The 16,247-nt window shown below is 29.9% G+C and overlaps 1 protein-coding gene across 8 annotated transcripts; it reads right to left on the bottom strand.

The window, feature by feature from the left end:
* Positions 1-9,156: 9,156 nt before the first annotated feature.
* On the bottom strand, positions 9,157-15,039 carry LOC126833235 (zinc finger protein 28-like). Of its 8 annotated transcripts, XM_050564446.1 has the most exons (8): positions 14,805-15,039; positions 14,543-14,639; positions 14,310-14,457; positions 13,385-14,011; positions 12,131-12,298; positions 11,381-11,560; positions 10,200-10,695; positions 9,157-10,031 (listed from the first exon to the last, which is right to left on the bottom strand). In XM_050564446.1, exons 5-8 carry the CDS (start codon positions 12,277-12,279, stop codon positions 9,744-9,746), a joined length of 1,113 nt encoding a protein of 370 aa, XP_050420403.1. In that variant the 5' UTR covers positions 12,280-12,298; positions 13,385-14,011; positions 14,310-14,457; positions 14,543-14,639; positions 14,805-15,039; the 3' UTR covers positions 9,157-9,743. The 8 variants fall into 8 exon arrangements, with proteins under 8 accessions (XP_050420403.1, XP_050420396.1, XP_050420400.1 ...); XM_050564439.1 differs by having other exon boundaries at positions 9,157-10,695; XM_050564443.1 differs by lacking the exons at positions 13,385-14,011; positions 14,310-14,457 and having other exon boundaries at positions 9,157-10,695.
* Between the last annotated feature and the right edge of the window lie 1,208 nt (positions 15,040-16,247).

Here is a 16,247-nt window from a genome sequence, read left to right on the forward strand (position 1 = left end):
ATATCATAATGTCGATTGTTATTCTCTGTTTTTTTTTTCAAAACAATTTCTAAATTTTTATTTGTACATGGCGCGTCGTCGTTTGAGTACATTTTCTGATTTGAAAAACAACGGTTTAGGAAATTTGAAACCGTCACGTGACCAATTTGAAAATTAATTATAACTGAAGGTATACTAAATGAAAATGGATAACACGTTAAATGTAAATGTATATGGATATGTATGTAAATCTCCCAAAGATATTAAAGTTCATAATATACCTAACCTAAACGGTTGCTACATATTTTGAAAATTATTGTACGGGTTGAGTTAAGGCTTTTAAATCATATAAAACTCCTAGTGGTATATAAGAATGAACACGTCAATAGTTTTGAGTCTTAAAATGGCGTTACGCCATTTAGTTGCTACGAAAAATGATTGATTCCGCCTGTAAGCGTAAAGCGGGTTATTTGTGACCCAAAAAAACATGTTATTGTAGAACTTATGTGCACATTATGCCGTTGAATATAAAGTATTCTGTGAGCGCTATATACGGTTAGAAAAAAATATTAAGATACAATTTGGCTCGGTGGTAAACATACAAGAGAAAAACAGCTCATCGCAAAACAAATGCCTCACGTTAGATACAAAATACAGTATTGCAATTGACTCTGCACCGACGAGAAAAGCCAGAATAACAAGTCATTTTATGGGTAAAAAATACTTTATGTTTATACACACGTGTTACAGGCGTAAGGGACATGACAAAAAAATAAAGAAGAAAACAACTTGCCTGTGGTTTTCTAGTTTATTGTGCGTGTCAAGTTCACGCTTCGAATATAATATTATAGCGAACACGCCAATGAGTTTTTATCATTATTACATTTGTGCACCGTTGAAGAAACCAAACAACAAATCGTTGTAAAACAAATAACTTAGTAGGTCACGCCGTATTCTAAAACTTATTTCCCAAACCTGGTATTTTGATATCTGCTGTAAATCAAAATATATATATATTAGGAATAGTGTTTATCAGATAATAAATACGATTTTATTGAATTTTGATGTTTTACTGGACGTTCCGAAACTATAACAACAGAGTATTTAAAAAAAAAATGTTGCCCATGTTTAAACTAAGATACTTTGTTCTCATCAAATTATGAGAAAATCAAGTTTTTGTGCGTTGTGCGGTTTTGTCCCCAATGTTTACACAAATAAAAATGTAGTAGCTGTCAACTGATTTCAAAGACTCTACCCTACATATATTCATTTTGGCTTTTCTGTTGGATTGCAATTCAAACTTTATAACACTAAAAAATAGTCCCGAAGAAACGTTTAGAAAATTGTTGTTCAAAAGTTTTCTATTGAATCAACAACACAGTCATGTCATGTTAAACAAATAGTCCACTCTTTGGTGGAATTTTATTGTGAAGTGAACTGTAGTGTGAATTTCTTTGACATGTGTAAATATAGTAAAAACATGGTTGACCTAAAACTTTTTACTTTAAAACTGCCTGTTATTGAGCATAAGAATCATTGTGTAGTAGATTTCAGATAAAGTTTGTAGCCTTATTGAAAACATAAAAATAATAATACAATAATTATGAATATGAAGATTTTTATTTTATTGTGTCTTACATATTTTACTCCATCAGCTCTATTCGTCAACTGTGTCACAGAAGTTGAAAAAGAGGTACATTTAGTTTTTTCCAAAAATTACTTATACATATTTTGTAGATCATTTGTATTAAATTACGTACAGTAAACTAAATGTTTAACATGTATGGTATTCCACTATTGTCAAATCTCTTAAGTGTATTAAGACATTAAAAATAACCAGGCCGCATTGGCTGCTCTTATGGGGCGCTTGCTTCAGCCTGTATGGCCGCTTAAATTATTTTTTACTTCAGCATAGTTTCTAAAGGTTTTTAGATTGCCGGTTAAACATTTTAAAAATAATAATTGATTTAGTCTTTCGACTTTCCGCACTAAAAATAAATAAATTAAAGCAAACTTTGACTTTTTATAACTAACTTACAAATAAGTCTTATAACAACAAAATAATAACTTAATGGAAAAATATTGTTAGAATTTATCTCGTTAATAAATGTATTTTCAGTAAACGTGCAGATTGTTATTTTTATTGTAAATGATTGTTATTTTTCCGTAATCCGAAAAAAATAGTACTAAATACATAAACATTTTACCCTAACTGTATTTCAGTACCACAAAAATGCAAAAATAATGTTTTTGTTAAAATAAAATGTTTAATATTATTGTACTTATTATATTTTATTAATTATTATGAAGCTATAGAAAAGTGCCAAATTTTATTCAATTAAAGACTAAATGCGAATTTTTTTTTCTGATATATTAAAATTTTCCATTTTCTCTAGGTGGGCTTAAAGGCCGATTTTTGTTTTTAAAATTTTATTATAATCATTTGTATTTTTACAGTTTTTTTTTCTAACTCAGTTTCTAGTAGCTTAATTAAAAATCGGCCTTTTAGCCCCTCCGTAGAAACGTATTTTGGACGTTTTAGATGTAAAATCCTGACAAAATTACGCCAATTTAGGATGGTCTGATTTAAATTTTGTAAAAATATTTGAGCTTAACGGCCTCTTTTCTAGGTTATTGAGGTAATCGATTATTAATATTTTAAATACAAATGTTTAAGTCCTATTTTAATTTTTCAAATTTCTCAAATTTGTGGTATTTATTTCCTTGTCTTTTTAAGTATATGAAATAATTATTCAAAAATTTACATCCACAATAACCTGGAAAAAAAGCGGATAAGCTCAAATATTTTTACCGAATTAAAATACGATCACCCGAAGTAGGCGTAATTGTGTCAGGCCTTTAGGTCTAAATTGGTTGCATGTACTAGCAAAATGACTTTAAGTCGTAGAAAAAAATTTATAGGTTAAAACTATAAATGCTGCATATGTAGCAAAGTTAGAAAGTATTAAGTTGAGGTGCTGTATTTACAAAAAAAACATCAAAGCGTTAATTTGAAAGTGATTTTATCCGAGAGGATTGGTACAGTAGAGTATAGGCATTATGTAATCAAAGCATAGAGGCGACGCACAGTGGTCTGAGAATGAAATTTAGGTGGCAAAAATAGGCCATTAAAAATATTCAAAAAATCAATTTTTTTTTTCTAGGATCTCATTAGTATATGATTACTAGAGTAAATATAAAATTTCAACTTAATAACATTTTTAAACTAGAGTTATAGCCAAGAGAACTAAACACATATTGTTTTTTCTGTTATTTTGAAAATAAAAATGCCGATAATTAATTAATTTTTTTTGGCTATTGAAATATATAAAATAAAAACAATAAAATGCTTGATTGTTAAGTAACATATAAAGATTATAAAATTAAAATAATTTTTTTTTTAATTTAAGTCCCTAACCGGTTATGAATCATATAAAAAAAATCGAACTTTTTTTTTTTTTTTAAAGACTTTAGTTAAAATTTACTCAATTTTACCCTAATCCCAATACATGCATTTTATAGAGGAAGTACTCAGCTATAAGAATTTATAATTTTTTATTGCGTCCCGTTGCATCTCCAACGCACAAAAATCATATTGTCATAAAAAAATGGTGTTTTTTTTAAAATTTAAAATTTGTATAGAAATTTAATTATCCGTATACAATTAAATACAAGAAAATAATTATACAATAACAAAATATGTAAAATTGTTATTTAAAAGTACTAGACGTGATGAATTGTTTGAGGGGGTAATCAGTAAATATAAAGTTTTATTGGGAAATCCAGTATTTCATTTAAACAGATAAGATCTGACGAAACACAAGAGGCCAGAAATAAGGGCTATAAAAATATTCGAGAACACCATAATTTTTTTATGACAATATGATTTTTGTGCGTTGGAGATGCAACGGGACACAATAAAAAATTATAAATTCTTATAGCCGAGAACTTCCTCTATAAAATGCATGTATTGGGATTAGGGTAAAATTGAGTAAATTTTAACTAAAGTCTTTATAAAAAAAAAAGAAAACGTTCGATTTTTTTTATATGATTCATAACCGGTTAGGAACTTAAATTTAAAAAAAAATTATTTTAATTTTATAATCTTTATATGTTACTTAACAATCAAGCATTTTATTGTTTTTATTTTACATATTTCAATAGCCAAAAAAAATTAATTAATTATCGGCATTTTTATTTTCAAAATAACAGAAAAAACAATATGTGTTTAATTCTCTTGGCTATCACTCCAGTTTGAAAAATGTTATTAAGTTGAAATTTTATATTTACTTTAGTAACCATATACTAATGAGATCCTAGAAAAAAAAATTGATTTTTTGAACATTTTTAATGGCCTATTTTTGCAACCTAAATTTCATTCTCAGACCACTGTGCGTCGCCACTATGCTTTGATTACATAATGCCTATACTCTACTGTACCAATCCTCTCGGATAAAATCACTTTCAAATTAACGCTTTGATGTTTTTTTTGTAAATACAGCACCTCAACTTAATACTTTCTAACTTTGCTACATATGCAGCATTTATAGTTTTAACCTATACATTTTTTTCTACGACTTAAAGTCATTTTGCTAGTACATGCAACCAATTTAGACCTAAAGGCCTGACATAATTTTATTCTCAGACCACTGTGCGACGGAGAGGCAGAGGTCTACAGGAATTGTTATAAATAAATGTGATAAAAATGAAAAGCTAATAACCAGGTGCTCTAGTTTATGAAAATACTCCAAATTAAAAGAATATTTCCCATAAATAAAATGATCAAGGGGGACGGAAAGCGCTATTTATTAAGGGGCAAAGCATAGGCAATATTTGACAAAAAATGGTCTAATAGCCATTTTTTATATGCCTACTAATTTCAAGATGAACTAAATTATAATTTTCTAATTATAATACTTTTAAAGTTATTTTTCTCCGAGTTAATCGGAAAGCGTTAATTTGAAAGTGATTTTATCCGAGAGGACTAGTACAGTAGAGTATTGGCATAATGTAATCAAAGCAATGAGGAAACGGAGAGGTCACAGGTCTACAAGAATTATTATAAATAATAGTGATAAAAATTGAATAAAATCGCTTTTAAATTAACGCTTTGATGCTCATTTGTAAATACAGAACCTTCATTTAAAACTTTCTAACTTTGCTGGTTTATACTGTGCTTGGTTTGGACTGTACTGGCTTGAAAATACTAACTACCGATTTGCATCGAAGCGTTTTTTCGAAAGTGATTTTTCACTTCAGATTTAAAAATTCCTGTAAACCTGTGACCTCCCCGTCACCACTATGCCCCGACCCAACTATGCTCCGTCCCCACTATGCCCCGACCCCACTGTACTGGTTTTTTTTTTTTTAGTTACCAAGTGATTTTTTCCACTTAACATTAAATCCATATTTAGATTATTGATAATTATAATTTAACAATTCTTTTAATTGTACGAGTATGTATTTTATTTATATCAATCGGTTAAATTCTGTAAAATATATTTGTTTTATTTTGGAGATACAATTTTTTTTTAGTTGGCGTATAAAAAACGATATTTATCTGGAATTTCATCCTACCCATGTTCGTAAACCTCAATCATAAAAGAGTTTTAGTCATACAAATTTTGTTTTAAAGTAAATAAATAATTTTTTCGTGAATTTATTTAATTATACATTTATTGGAATTACGCAGTTCTCTGGTTTGTTTCACGTTAATGATTGTTCGATTTATGTTGGTCTCTAGTTTAAACGAATTTAAATTGTATTATCAGTTTTTTATGTAACCAGTAACGATGTAACGATGATATTAGTGTAATTAAATTTCAGGCTCTAGATGGCGCTTATCAAGATATTTTAGATTGTATCAATGCTGACCATACTCATACAGTCCAACAGAACATAACATTACGACAGTTTTTTTATTATGTGGAAAAACTGACAGATATGAGAGATTTTGCGGTGCTTGCGGCAGGGAAATATTTTGGCCCCAGAGAGGGTGAAGCAGTGCCATATGACCGTAAACATTAATTTTACTTCCTTTATCATTTAATAATAATTTTTAAGAAACTGTTTATTTAGAGTTAACGTAAAATAGAAGTGGTATTTTTGTTGTAAACATTGCTCGCATTTAACATTTTTTAGTCAGTTGTGCGGTGTATAGCTGCTGTTTGTATTCTAACAATGTATATAAATTTATCTATCGTTTTTAATCTAATGAAAGTTTTTTTTTCAGAAATTATAGAAAAAGATGACTTTTATGAGTTAATAACAATTATCAGTCAAGGATATTATCGAGCAATGAAAATAAGTGAATACGCACGTATTATAAGGATTGCAATACATCAAAGAAAAGCTCCAATAGAATAAAATACAATTTATTTAAATCTTTGTTAAATTGTGAAATGTTAATTTTCAACTTAATTAAATGAGTTTAAAACATACAATTATTTCAATGTATTTAGTTATTTGAGTATAACGTTCATCAATGGTAATGAGTACAGTACAAGTTACAAAACGACCATTTAGGACATAATATACCTAATCGGATGGAAATAATTGTTGTTCCGGGCTCGCTTACAAAAAAAGTCCTAAATCATTTACAAACAACAACGGTGATAAATACCCAGCCCTAGCAACTCTCAATGTGACATCTATTTCTATTGAGAGTGTACCGTTTAATTTAAATTCGTGCAAAACAATCAACTTCTGGATAAGGAAAAAGAAACTGTACATTAGAATAAAAAAGGGTACTTTGTTGATTCAGAAGATTTAAATGATCACCTCTTTCCCTTTGAACCTAAAAAAATACTCTTAAATATAATACCACTGAAGTATAGTGATAGCCTAAGATGACATCATAAAACGTTTCATCTAGAAGATATAAGCATCCTTTCTTAAATTTCTCTTGTTAGACATAGGTCTAAAGACTTATGGTGTACTAATTATACAATTTCATATACTATGTGTAGACAAAAATGGTAAAATGTCTGTTGTAACATGTTAAACATTTAATTCAACGTTTTCAAATAAAAATCAAAAGGTTTGATCCATCAAGCTGTTTTTGCAAGGCATATTTTTTTTTTAAGTTGAAAAATAATAATATTAAACCTTTATGTTTTATGTCAATAGTTCCCTACACTTTGAAATTTGCCTCATTCTGTAGATGTTTAAACGAATTTTCATATTTATTTATTTTGGCTAAAAGATGTTTTAAATCTTTTACACCAGTCTTACTCCAAAACTAACACAAGGGAAACAAAATAACGTTAATAATGGCTTTGTGGTAGTTTCACATCCACAAAGCCATTTGGACTTTAGATAAAGCCCAGTATTAAAATGACGAGTGTATTCATTTGGTCCTTTTTTCAGTGAAATTGGATGAACTTTGTGAAGGTCTACCTACATTTTTTATTTCTACTTTTTTTTCTAATGAAAGAAATTAAAATTTTAAAATATCTTGCACGGAATTTGTATTATTTATAGTAAAATACAACTTATAAAAAAAAAATAAACGTTAATAATAAGTTAATTAATTATAATTAAAATTAAAATAAGAAATAATATAGTCACCGTTTTCCTCTGATGTCCGTACACAAACGTATTTTATGATAAAATGATAACACTTATCAACAACAGCCGTCGCCGTCGAATTCATATAGGCCGCCCGAATATTGTGTGGTACAAAATCATCGCACATTATAGTTTATACGGCCGCCGCCGTCGATAATATATTATATTTATTGAATAAAGATACCACGAAAAATAATAACAAAGTATTCCCTAACATAAAATATCAAATCAATTATATTATTTCCACTATTTCGTTAATTCTGTAAGAGGTGCAGCCGACCATCGCACGTAGCCACTGAATATAGTGTTAAAATCAAATTAAATGTTGCTATGGTTTTTGGATGCATATTTTTTTACATGAGATTGTGTATACAATGGGTGACTGTTTGAACAAGTACACTAAAACAACAACAAAGTACGTTTTTTCTTATTTCAATAGGTAGTTATAGACAAATAAATAGCACGATTTACAATATGTTTTGAGAACGTTCCAGTGCTAGAAAATAAATACACAAGTTACTGAACACAATAATAACGATGATACAACTATAAAATATTTCTAAAAGGTTTTAATAGAATTTAAAAAATAAATCTAGTACAGTGGGTATGGAGTATAAGCCCAAAAATTATACTTATAAAAGCGTAAGTATAATAAAATAGTTCATGGCCGCGTTAGAAGGATTCAAATAAGTGCGATGCGACCAATTTCAGAAATGTAAGTGTTCATACAATTAAAGATTAAATTACAAAAATCTATCAATTTCTCTTTCCAAATTATTGTTACTTAATTATTTTGAATAATTTTCCGAAAAAAATTAAGTGGTGACTATCACATGTATAAAACAATATTCGTTACATACTTAATTTAGTCTTAATTTTAGGACTTAGTTCCAATTTTTACCCACACTCTCCCCTATAAAAATCGTAATTAAAGGAGTTTCTATTTCTTTGGTCGTAAAGGTATTAATACTGTTTTCTTGGTTTCTTTTTAACAAATCGTGATAGAATATACCGACTATACAAATGTATATTAATAACAATGTATTTAGGATGTAACATAGAATATGCTTTTGGTCTACACGCCAATCGTCCACTATTGATTATAGTAATATTATGTTAATTATTTAAAAAATACGTTTCTTCTGTTTGAGCTGTTTCTACAGAATAATATTTTCGTTCATTCAAAACTAATTGTAATTGATAAGAAAGCATCTTGATGTATACAACTACAAGACTATGACCTTTTTCGTTCTTGTGTCACAGTTATTTTCCTAATACTGTGTCAAACTAGAGTCCATTAGGTTGCCTATCAGCAAAGTTGTAAGGCGCTATTAGGGTGTGTTAGGTCGTCATATCCGCAAATTCGTTGGGTGTCGGCGTACCATCCCTTCAACTAAATTATACTTATTTAATCAAACATCGATTTTCCGTTTATAATAGTTGTGATGATAAATTAGTTAACAATATACAATACAATCTTTATGTCCAAGTGAAATTTTAAAACCATTTAATACTAAAGAATAATTGAACAATTGCATAAGTTTAATTACATTTTAATAAAAAATAACTTAAGTAGATACAATAGTATACAATATACCTAATGGCTAACATAAAAAAAAAAAATTATAGCATATTAGTATCAATTATTTTTGTTTACAATGTTTCGAATTAACATTCTATAATGTAGGTATTACAGTTTGTGTCAATCCGTTAGAATCACTTTTTATTGATATTTAATTATTCGTTTGGACAAGTACATAAATGTAGAGTTAAGTAAAAATAAATAAATATTTTAAAATTAAACACTAATTTTAATTGTAAACTTACATATTTTAAAAGTAATTTTTGCCCAAAGCCAACAGTAGTTATAAAAGTCTACAAACATTTTATAATAAAAAATAAGAACAGCAACAATTTGTTTTACTATAATGCATGTGTAAATTATGCAATTTAAAAATTACATTGTAAAAATATAAAAACTAAACATTTCATGTGATCCATCGAAAAATTAAATGGAAAACGTCATAGTTATGTAAATGATCAGTTAAACGTTAGTAATAATAAAAAAATTATAATCAAACTAATAAAAATAAATTGAATCTGAATTAAATCATAAGTAAAAAAAAATTGCAAAATTATAAGATACTGAAAACCTATTTTAAAACTGCCAAAGAGTGACGTGCGGTTTATGAGGGTTATGACCCGTGTGCTTTTGCTTGATGACTTTTGAGAGTATCTTGGCGACCATATGACGTACCGCAGACTGCGCATTTGTATCGTACCCCACCAATATGTATGCGTTTATGACGCTTGAGGTCATATTGTCTATCGGATGTTTTTTCGCAGACATCGCATTTAAAGCGCTTCTCACCGGTATGTGTTCTTTCATGAGTTCTGAAGGAAGCCTGGTGACCAAATGTTTTTTCACAGATATCGCATTTAAAAGGTCTCTCTCCGGTATGTATGCGTTTATGAATTTTGAGGTGATGTTGTCTACCAAATGTTTTTTCACAGATATCGCATTTAAAGCCTTTCTCACCGGTATGTATACGTACATGATTCTTGAGATTATGTTGTAGACTGAATGATTTCTCACAGAAATTGCATTCAAAGGGTTTCTCGCCGGTATGTATGCGTTCATGACATTTGAGGTGATATTGTCTACCAAATGTTTTCTCACAGATATTGCATTCAAAGGGTTTCTCTCCGGTATGTCTTCTTTCATGAGCTCTGAAGGAAGCCTGGTGACTAAATGTTTTCTCACAGACATCGCATTTAAAGCGTTCTTCGTCCGTATGAATACGACAATGTCTTCTAAGGGTTGATTTGAATGAAAAACTTTTTAAACAAATACCACAATTAATTAGGCAATCTTTGTTTTGAGTATAACCTTTGATGCTGCTGTTTCGGCGATTGACTTTATTTTTTTTAGGCACTTTCTTTAACTTTGAATTATTGGAATGCGATTTTGCAATATGTCGGGTTATATTAATTTTGGTTGCAAATCTCCTTTGACATTTACTGCAGTCGAACTGGCCTATTTTGTCTATATTTTGTTGTGATGTTTTTTTATTAGTTTCAATACTATTGCAACTCATGGTGTTTGTAATTTTTGAGGTATCGGTTTCATTACACGGAAAACTATTACTGCAACACGCATATAATAAAATGTGTTAATTTAAGATCAATATTTTATATTTTACACATAAAATAGTAATTCCTGATGTATTACATATATATATTTATATATATATCTTTTAAAATAATATTTTTAATACCAAACAATTATTTTAACCTAACCTAACTGGTCGATAACAAGTTTAAAATAGAGTCTTATGTTAATTATAATATAAATCCCTAAGATTTATAATATCTTAAAACCAAGCTAAGTGTAGAAGAAGGTAAATATAAGTGGAACAAGTTACTCAAGGACAGTTCATATTTCTCTTTTTCTCTTATACCTCACGTCAAAAATAACTGTTCGAACAATATTATCAGTACCATTATTATACAAAATTAAAAAAAAAAAAGGACATCATTAATTAAATTGTTTTTGAAATATTACAAAAACCATAAGAATACCAAAATTTAACAAACACCAACTTTATTTATATGGTTGTACATAATTTAAAAGTTTTCAGTTTTGATATCACTAATTCTTAAACGAGTTGTTTACAAAGTTTTATCTAAAACCAATACAAACAAATGTATTGGGATTTAGGAAAACGGTTACTTTGATACCAACGACGGGTTAATAGAGGAGGATGACATAAAAACAAAAGCTTAATAATTTTATTTAAGATAAAAAAAATGGTTATAAAAATCGCCTTACTCATAAGTATTATCGAATTCAATCTTAACCAAATACTCCTCCGTTGTAGAAATTTCATTCTTTATGAACTGCACATCAAATGGTTCAGGTTCAATAACTCCAAACGATTTTTCAAAAGAGTGTTCTTCTATTTCATCATTTTCTTGTTTAATTTTCAATATGTTATCCCGCTTCAAAACCCTATAATTGACATACAACTTAGTTATACATCTGTGCCATATGTGCATAAAGGATTAATAGCGCAACTTAACTTGATAATTTTAACTATTTTATTTAGTAACAAATATTTGTAATAAAAATGATATAATAAAAAAGACAGCTAATGTTCTAAGTTGCCAAAGCTTAAATTAAATTTAAAAAAATAAAGAATAATTTAATTTACATTGTTTGAAAAATAAAAACCAAATTAAATTTTCAGTGGTATATATAATGTATTTTTTAAACATTTAAAACTAAATTTTAACTTAAATTAGTTGAATAGGACAAAACTACAAGTATGACTTGTAGGTAGGAAATTAAGACAATAAAGATTAAAGCTTGACGATGGATCATTTTGCTGACTAGATTAATTGAAAGTGGCCACTGAGTGGCCGACATTCGACTAAAACCAACATATAGCATGCGACACATCGTTCAATATAAAATAATTCTAAGGACACCACTGAATTGAGAATAAAATTCTCAAAGACTTAATTACACAATTTTAACTATTTTATTTAGTAACAAATATTTGTAATAAAATAGCCTTACTCATAAGTATTGTCGCCTTCATTCTTTACTAAATACTCCTCTGTTATAGAAATTTCATCGTTTTTGAACTGCACATCTAACGGTTTAGTCTCAATGACTTCAAAGGAGTGTTCTTCGGTTTCATCATTTTCATGTTTAATTTTCATCATATTTTACAGTTTCCAAACTCTATAATTGACATTTAACATTAGTTGTATTTCTGTGCCTTATATGCATAGAGGTTTAATAGTACGACTTAAATCACAAATTTAACTATTTCATTTATTAACAAATATAGTAATAATGATATAATAAAGAATAATTTAGTTTACATTATATAAATAATAACAACCAACAAAGTTTTAAGTGGTATATTTTGTTTCTTTTCAAACAATTAAAACTAAATTCTAATTTACTTAAATTAGATAAATAAAACAAAACTACAAGTATGACTATTGACTTATAGGTAAGAAGTCAAGACGATAAAGATTAAAGCTAGACGTTAGCTCATTTGATCGACTAGATTAATTTAAAGTGACGTTCATCTTGTGCCATTCAACCTAACTCCGAGTAAATAATAAGTATTAAACAAACATACATAGATTATGATTCTATTTATTCAGTATTCTAAGTCATTATGGTACTGTCTCACTAAAAAAAAGATGGAAATTACATGATGCATCTTAGTTGTTTAAATTACTGAATTCGTTAATTGAGTGCCCTGACTTACAAAGACAAATACCTTTAAACGTCCCTCAAATAAATACCCAATTGTCACAATCGTTTTACTAAGCTACTTACCGGCAAAAATTACAGGTAACTCAATAAAATTTGATTTTTTATATAATGAATTCACTCGGTTGTAATATTTTATTAACTTGTAATTTGTACCTATCTTTTTTGTATCTTAATTGTAGTCCTTTTGCTAGATTAATTGTAAATTAACTGTGATGATTATATGTATCTTAGTTAGAGTTAATTTGCTTGAATTAATTGTAAAATAACTGTTCTGAGCTCAACTTTTGGGCGTGTAATACAAATAATAACAATACTAATAAAGATTAAAGCTAGACGATAGACCATTTTGCCGACTAGATACTTTAAAGTGACGTTAATCCGTATCACTCGACTCAACTCAGAATAAATAATAAGTAATTAACAAAAACCTACATATGATTTTATTTTTTCACAAGCAGTATTCTAAGTCAATGGAAGACAGAAAACACGGCAATAATGTATATAAATTAGAAATAATAAACAGTAAGTAGTACTCACACAACGTAGAACCCAGAACGTAGAAAAACTGATAAAAATGATTAACTGCAAAACGAAACTCAAACGTAACGCAAGTTGAAACAAAATAACGAAACACGACACAATATTTATCATAGAATTCAACTAAGTTATTATGATTAAAATCTAAAGAATCTCACGAATCGGACCCGTAGCAACAATAATGAAAACTAACTGTTACTATGGCACTAAATCTAATTTAACTAGTTATAATTCACAGAAAGGAGAGAGTAGAAAAAGAAATCTCAATTAATATCGAAAACAAAACTTGCATTTAATAATAATAGGTAATTGTGATTTTAATGCAAACTGCACGACAATGCTGAAACTTTCTAGACAGATTTGTGATAGTGTGTGTGTGTGATAACAGTGATTGCCACAGATGGAGGTACGCCGCAGCGTGGAGGTAAACTGTCGCCCGTTTTAGGAAGCAGAATTATTACTCTGAGAAGCAAACAGATCAAATTCCCAACTTATCAGCAATCAGTTTATTGATTTATCAAATAGTTTGTATAATTAATATAACGGCTATTTCATCAGATCAAAAACGACAATTAGCTGACACACTTGACCGTCTTCTTAAATTTCCGTGATGGATGTGTATTAACGCTAGATTTAAATATCAAAATGTAGCACATGAAATTAAATCGCTTAGTGGAAAGGATTTATAATTACACATTCGATTTGAATTTAAATGAAGAATTCAACATAAACTCGGAGAATCGTAATGTCCGTGTCAAAAACGCGAGCACAAAATATGAAATGATCATACATTTGTTAGGGTGTGTATACATAACGTTTTTAAATTTATCACACATTATAATATTAGAATGCAAAAAGGCAATAAGACGTTCTACGGATAACGCAGATAAAAAAATAACCAGAGATTGTGAAAAACTTGAAATACCTTTAACAGCCGAACAACGCGCACATACTCTTAGAGAATCGGTGTACTTAGTTTACCGGTAAAGTACATTTGTTCCCAGTTTTGACACTGCGATGAAACATTTGGAAACCCATAATTTGATGTTAGATTTTATGTCTACAGCACTGCGCTATTATGCAAAATTATTGTTATTTCAAAATGTTACAAATATTATGTAATATATATCTTTTTTCAAACAATTTATACTTTTTTACCTGCATACATTGTAGACTTATACCATTGGAATAGATACAAAAGTACTATTTTGTTGCTATTATTTTGGGTATGACGTGCATTTAAGATGGAAATCGGCTAAAATGATAAATGTGGGTACCGTAACAATAAAAAAAAAATACGATTTTATTTAAATAACAATATATATTTCCAAAATGTTAATATAAAAAAATCATTATTATTATCATTTCAGGCGTATGTATAAGTATAAGGTCTGAAATACATTATGAATATTTTTTATACCTTAAAGCATTAGAAACCCTTTTTTTTTCTTTTGACGTCCTTCGCCTTACGACGGTATTATGCAAGTGGTGTTCGAGTGCAAATCGTATTTAAAGCCGGAAGTAGTGTCGTGCGATTTGTTAAACTTTTCGACTATATCGTTTAATTTGACTTTTATTATATTCACAGCGTAAGTATTTTTATTGTATTCCAAGGCACTCGCGTCGCCAGTGAGTTGGTCAGCGCGTCTGGCTAATTCCCTACCAACGTGCAAAGCCCTCGCCGATCGCCGTTCTCGTCTCGGGTCCAACGGGAAGGGGACCGGCAAAAATGTTCGTAGAAACCGTTTAACACATTTGACGCGGTGGTCGCGTGGTCTTGGACGTTGGCGCATTCGGTGTCAAAGGTTTGCCAGGTACCTTGTTCGTCGTTTCTGGCCGGTCTTTTGACGGTGGTCTTTAGCCGGTAGTATTCCTGTAATTCTACCAAAACGTCATAGACTCCTGTTTCGAATGGCGTTTCGGTGGGCGACGAACCGCGCAGGGACGAAAGGGCGCCTTTCATGCGTGCAATCATCGGGTGTTTAGACTTGACTACCCGCAAGTAATCCTCGAGACAGTCGAACGCTTTCGCAGCCGGCACCAATTCCCTGCACTGAGCCCCCATGACGCTCTCGCGGTCGCAGTAGTCCGTCAGCAGCCTGGCGTACGAACAGCTCAAGAACTGATGGGCCAGGCGGATTATTTCGGACTCGGTTGCCTCGGTCACCGGGATCGCCCGCAGATCTAGTATGGTCTTTTCGATTTGGCCATCCTCCGTGCGCTCGACAATGTTGAGAAGGTGTTCCGGAGTGGCCATCGCCTGCCATGCGGGATAAGACAGCAGCTTGTTAATCGTGTCCGTGTGGTTCGCAATACAACACAATGCACACGACAAGACGTGTACAGCCGAGAAAAACAATAAAAACTTCATATTTTTCCACGCGGATTAATTAAAGGAATTTTTTTTTTATGTATAATGGTAAAAAATTTAAAATTGACAAGGGACAATGTCAATGCTTACGTGTCGCGTAGGTATCTAACGAGAAACGATATTCGTCATTTGTCGACTTTGAAGAACTTTCGCACGAGGCGGGCAGGGGGAGGGGTAACGTTTTCTCTGCGAAAAAAAACCAACAGTAATCGATGGCAACAGCTGTTTTCCTTACGGATATTGTTTTTTTTTCTTTTTTTTTTAACACAGGTTTCGACCTGATTTTGACATTTCGAACCAAAAGCAAAATATCATTCGGGCGGCCCTTCCTATAAATTGATAACCAGCTTTGAACAACTATTTCTGATGTTATAAGAGTTTAAAAGCTATTATAATTATTATATTATGTCTTAATTGGACACTGTTGTTCGAAGGAATAAAAGCACACTAATACCTTATATCTAATAACTAATAAGTCCTATGTTTTTCCTG

The sequence above is a fragment of the Adelges cooleyi genome, unplaced genomic scaffold, assembly GCF_023614345.1.
Source record: "Adelges cooleyi isolate 19-005CV unplaced genomic scaffold, UGA_ACOO_1.1 ACOO_flye_CR_arks_rails_tigmint_CR_PRNA_2, whole genome shotgun sequence".
NCBI classification, from domain to species: Eukaryota; Metazoa; Arthropoda; class Insecta; order Hemiptera; family Adelgidae; genus Adelges; species Adelges cooleyi.

Excerpts from the sequence above, each read along its gene's own strand:
- LOC126833235 (XM_050564444.1), bottom strand. The coding sequence starts at position 12,279 with ATGATGAAAATTAAACATGAAAATGATGAAACCGAAGAACACTCCTTT. Across the intron at positions 11,561-12,130 it reads GAAGGCGACAATACTTATGA|GGTTTTGAAGCGGGATAACA; the intron begins GTAAGGCTATTT and ends TGTCAATTATAG. Across the intron at positions 10,696-11,380 it reads GAATTCGATAATACTTATGA|TAATAGTTTTCCGTGTAATG; the intron begins GTAAGGCGATTT and ends TGCGTGTTGCAG.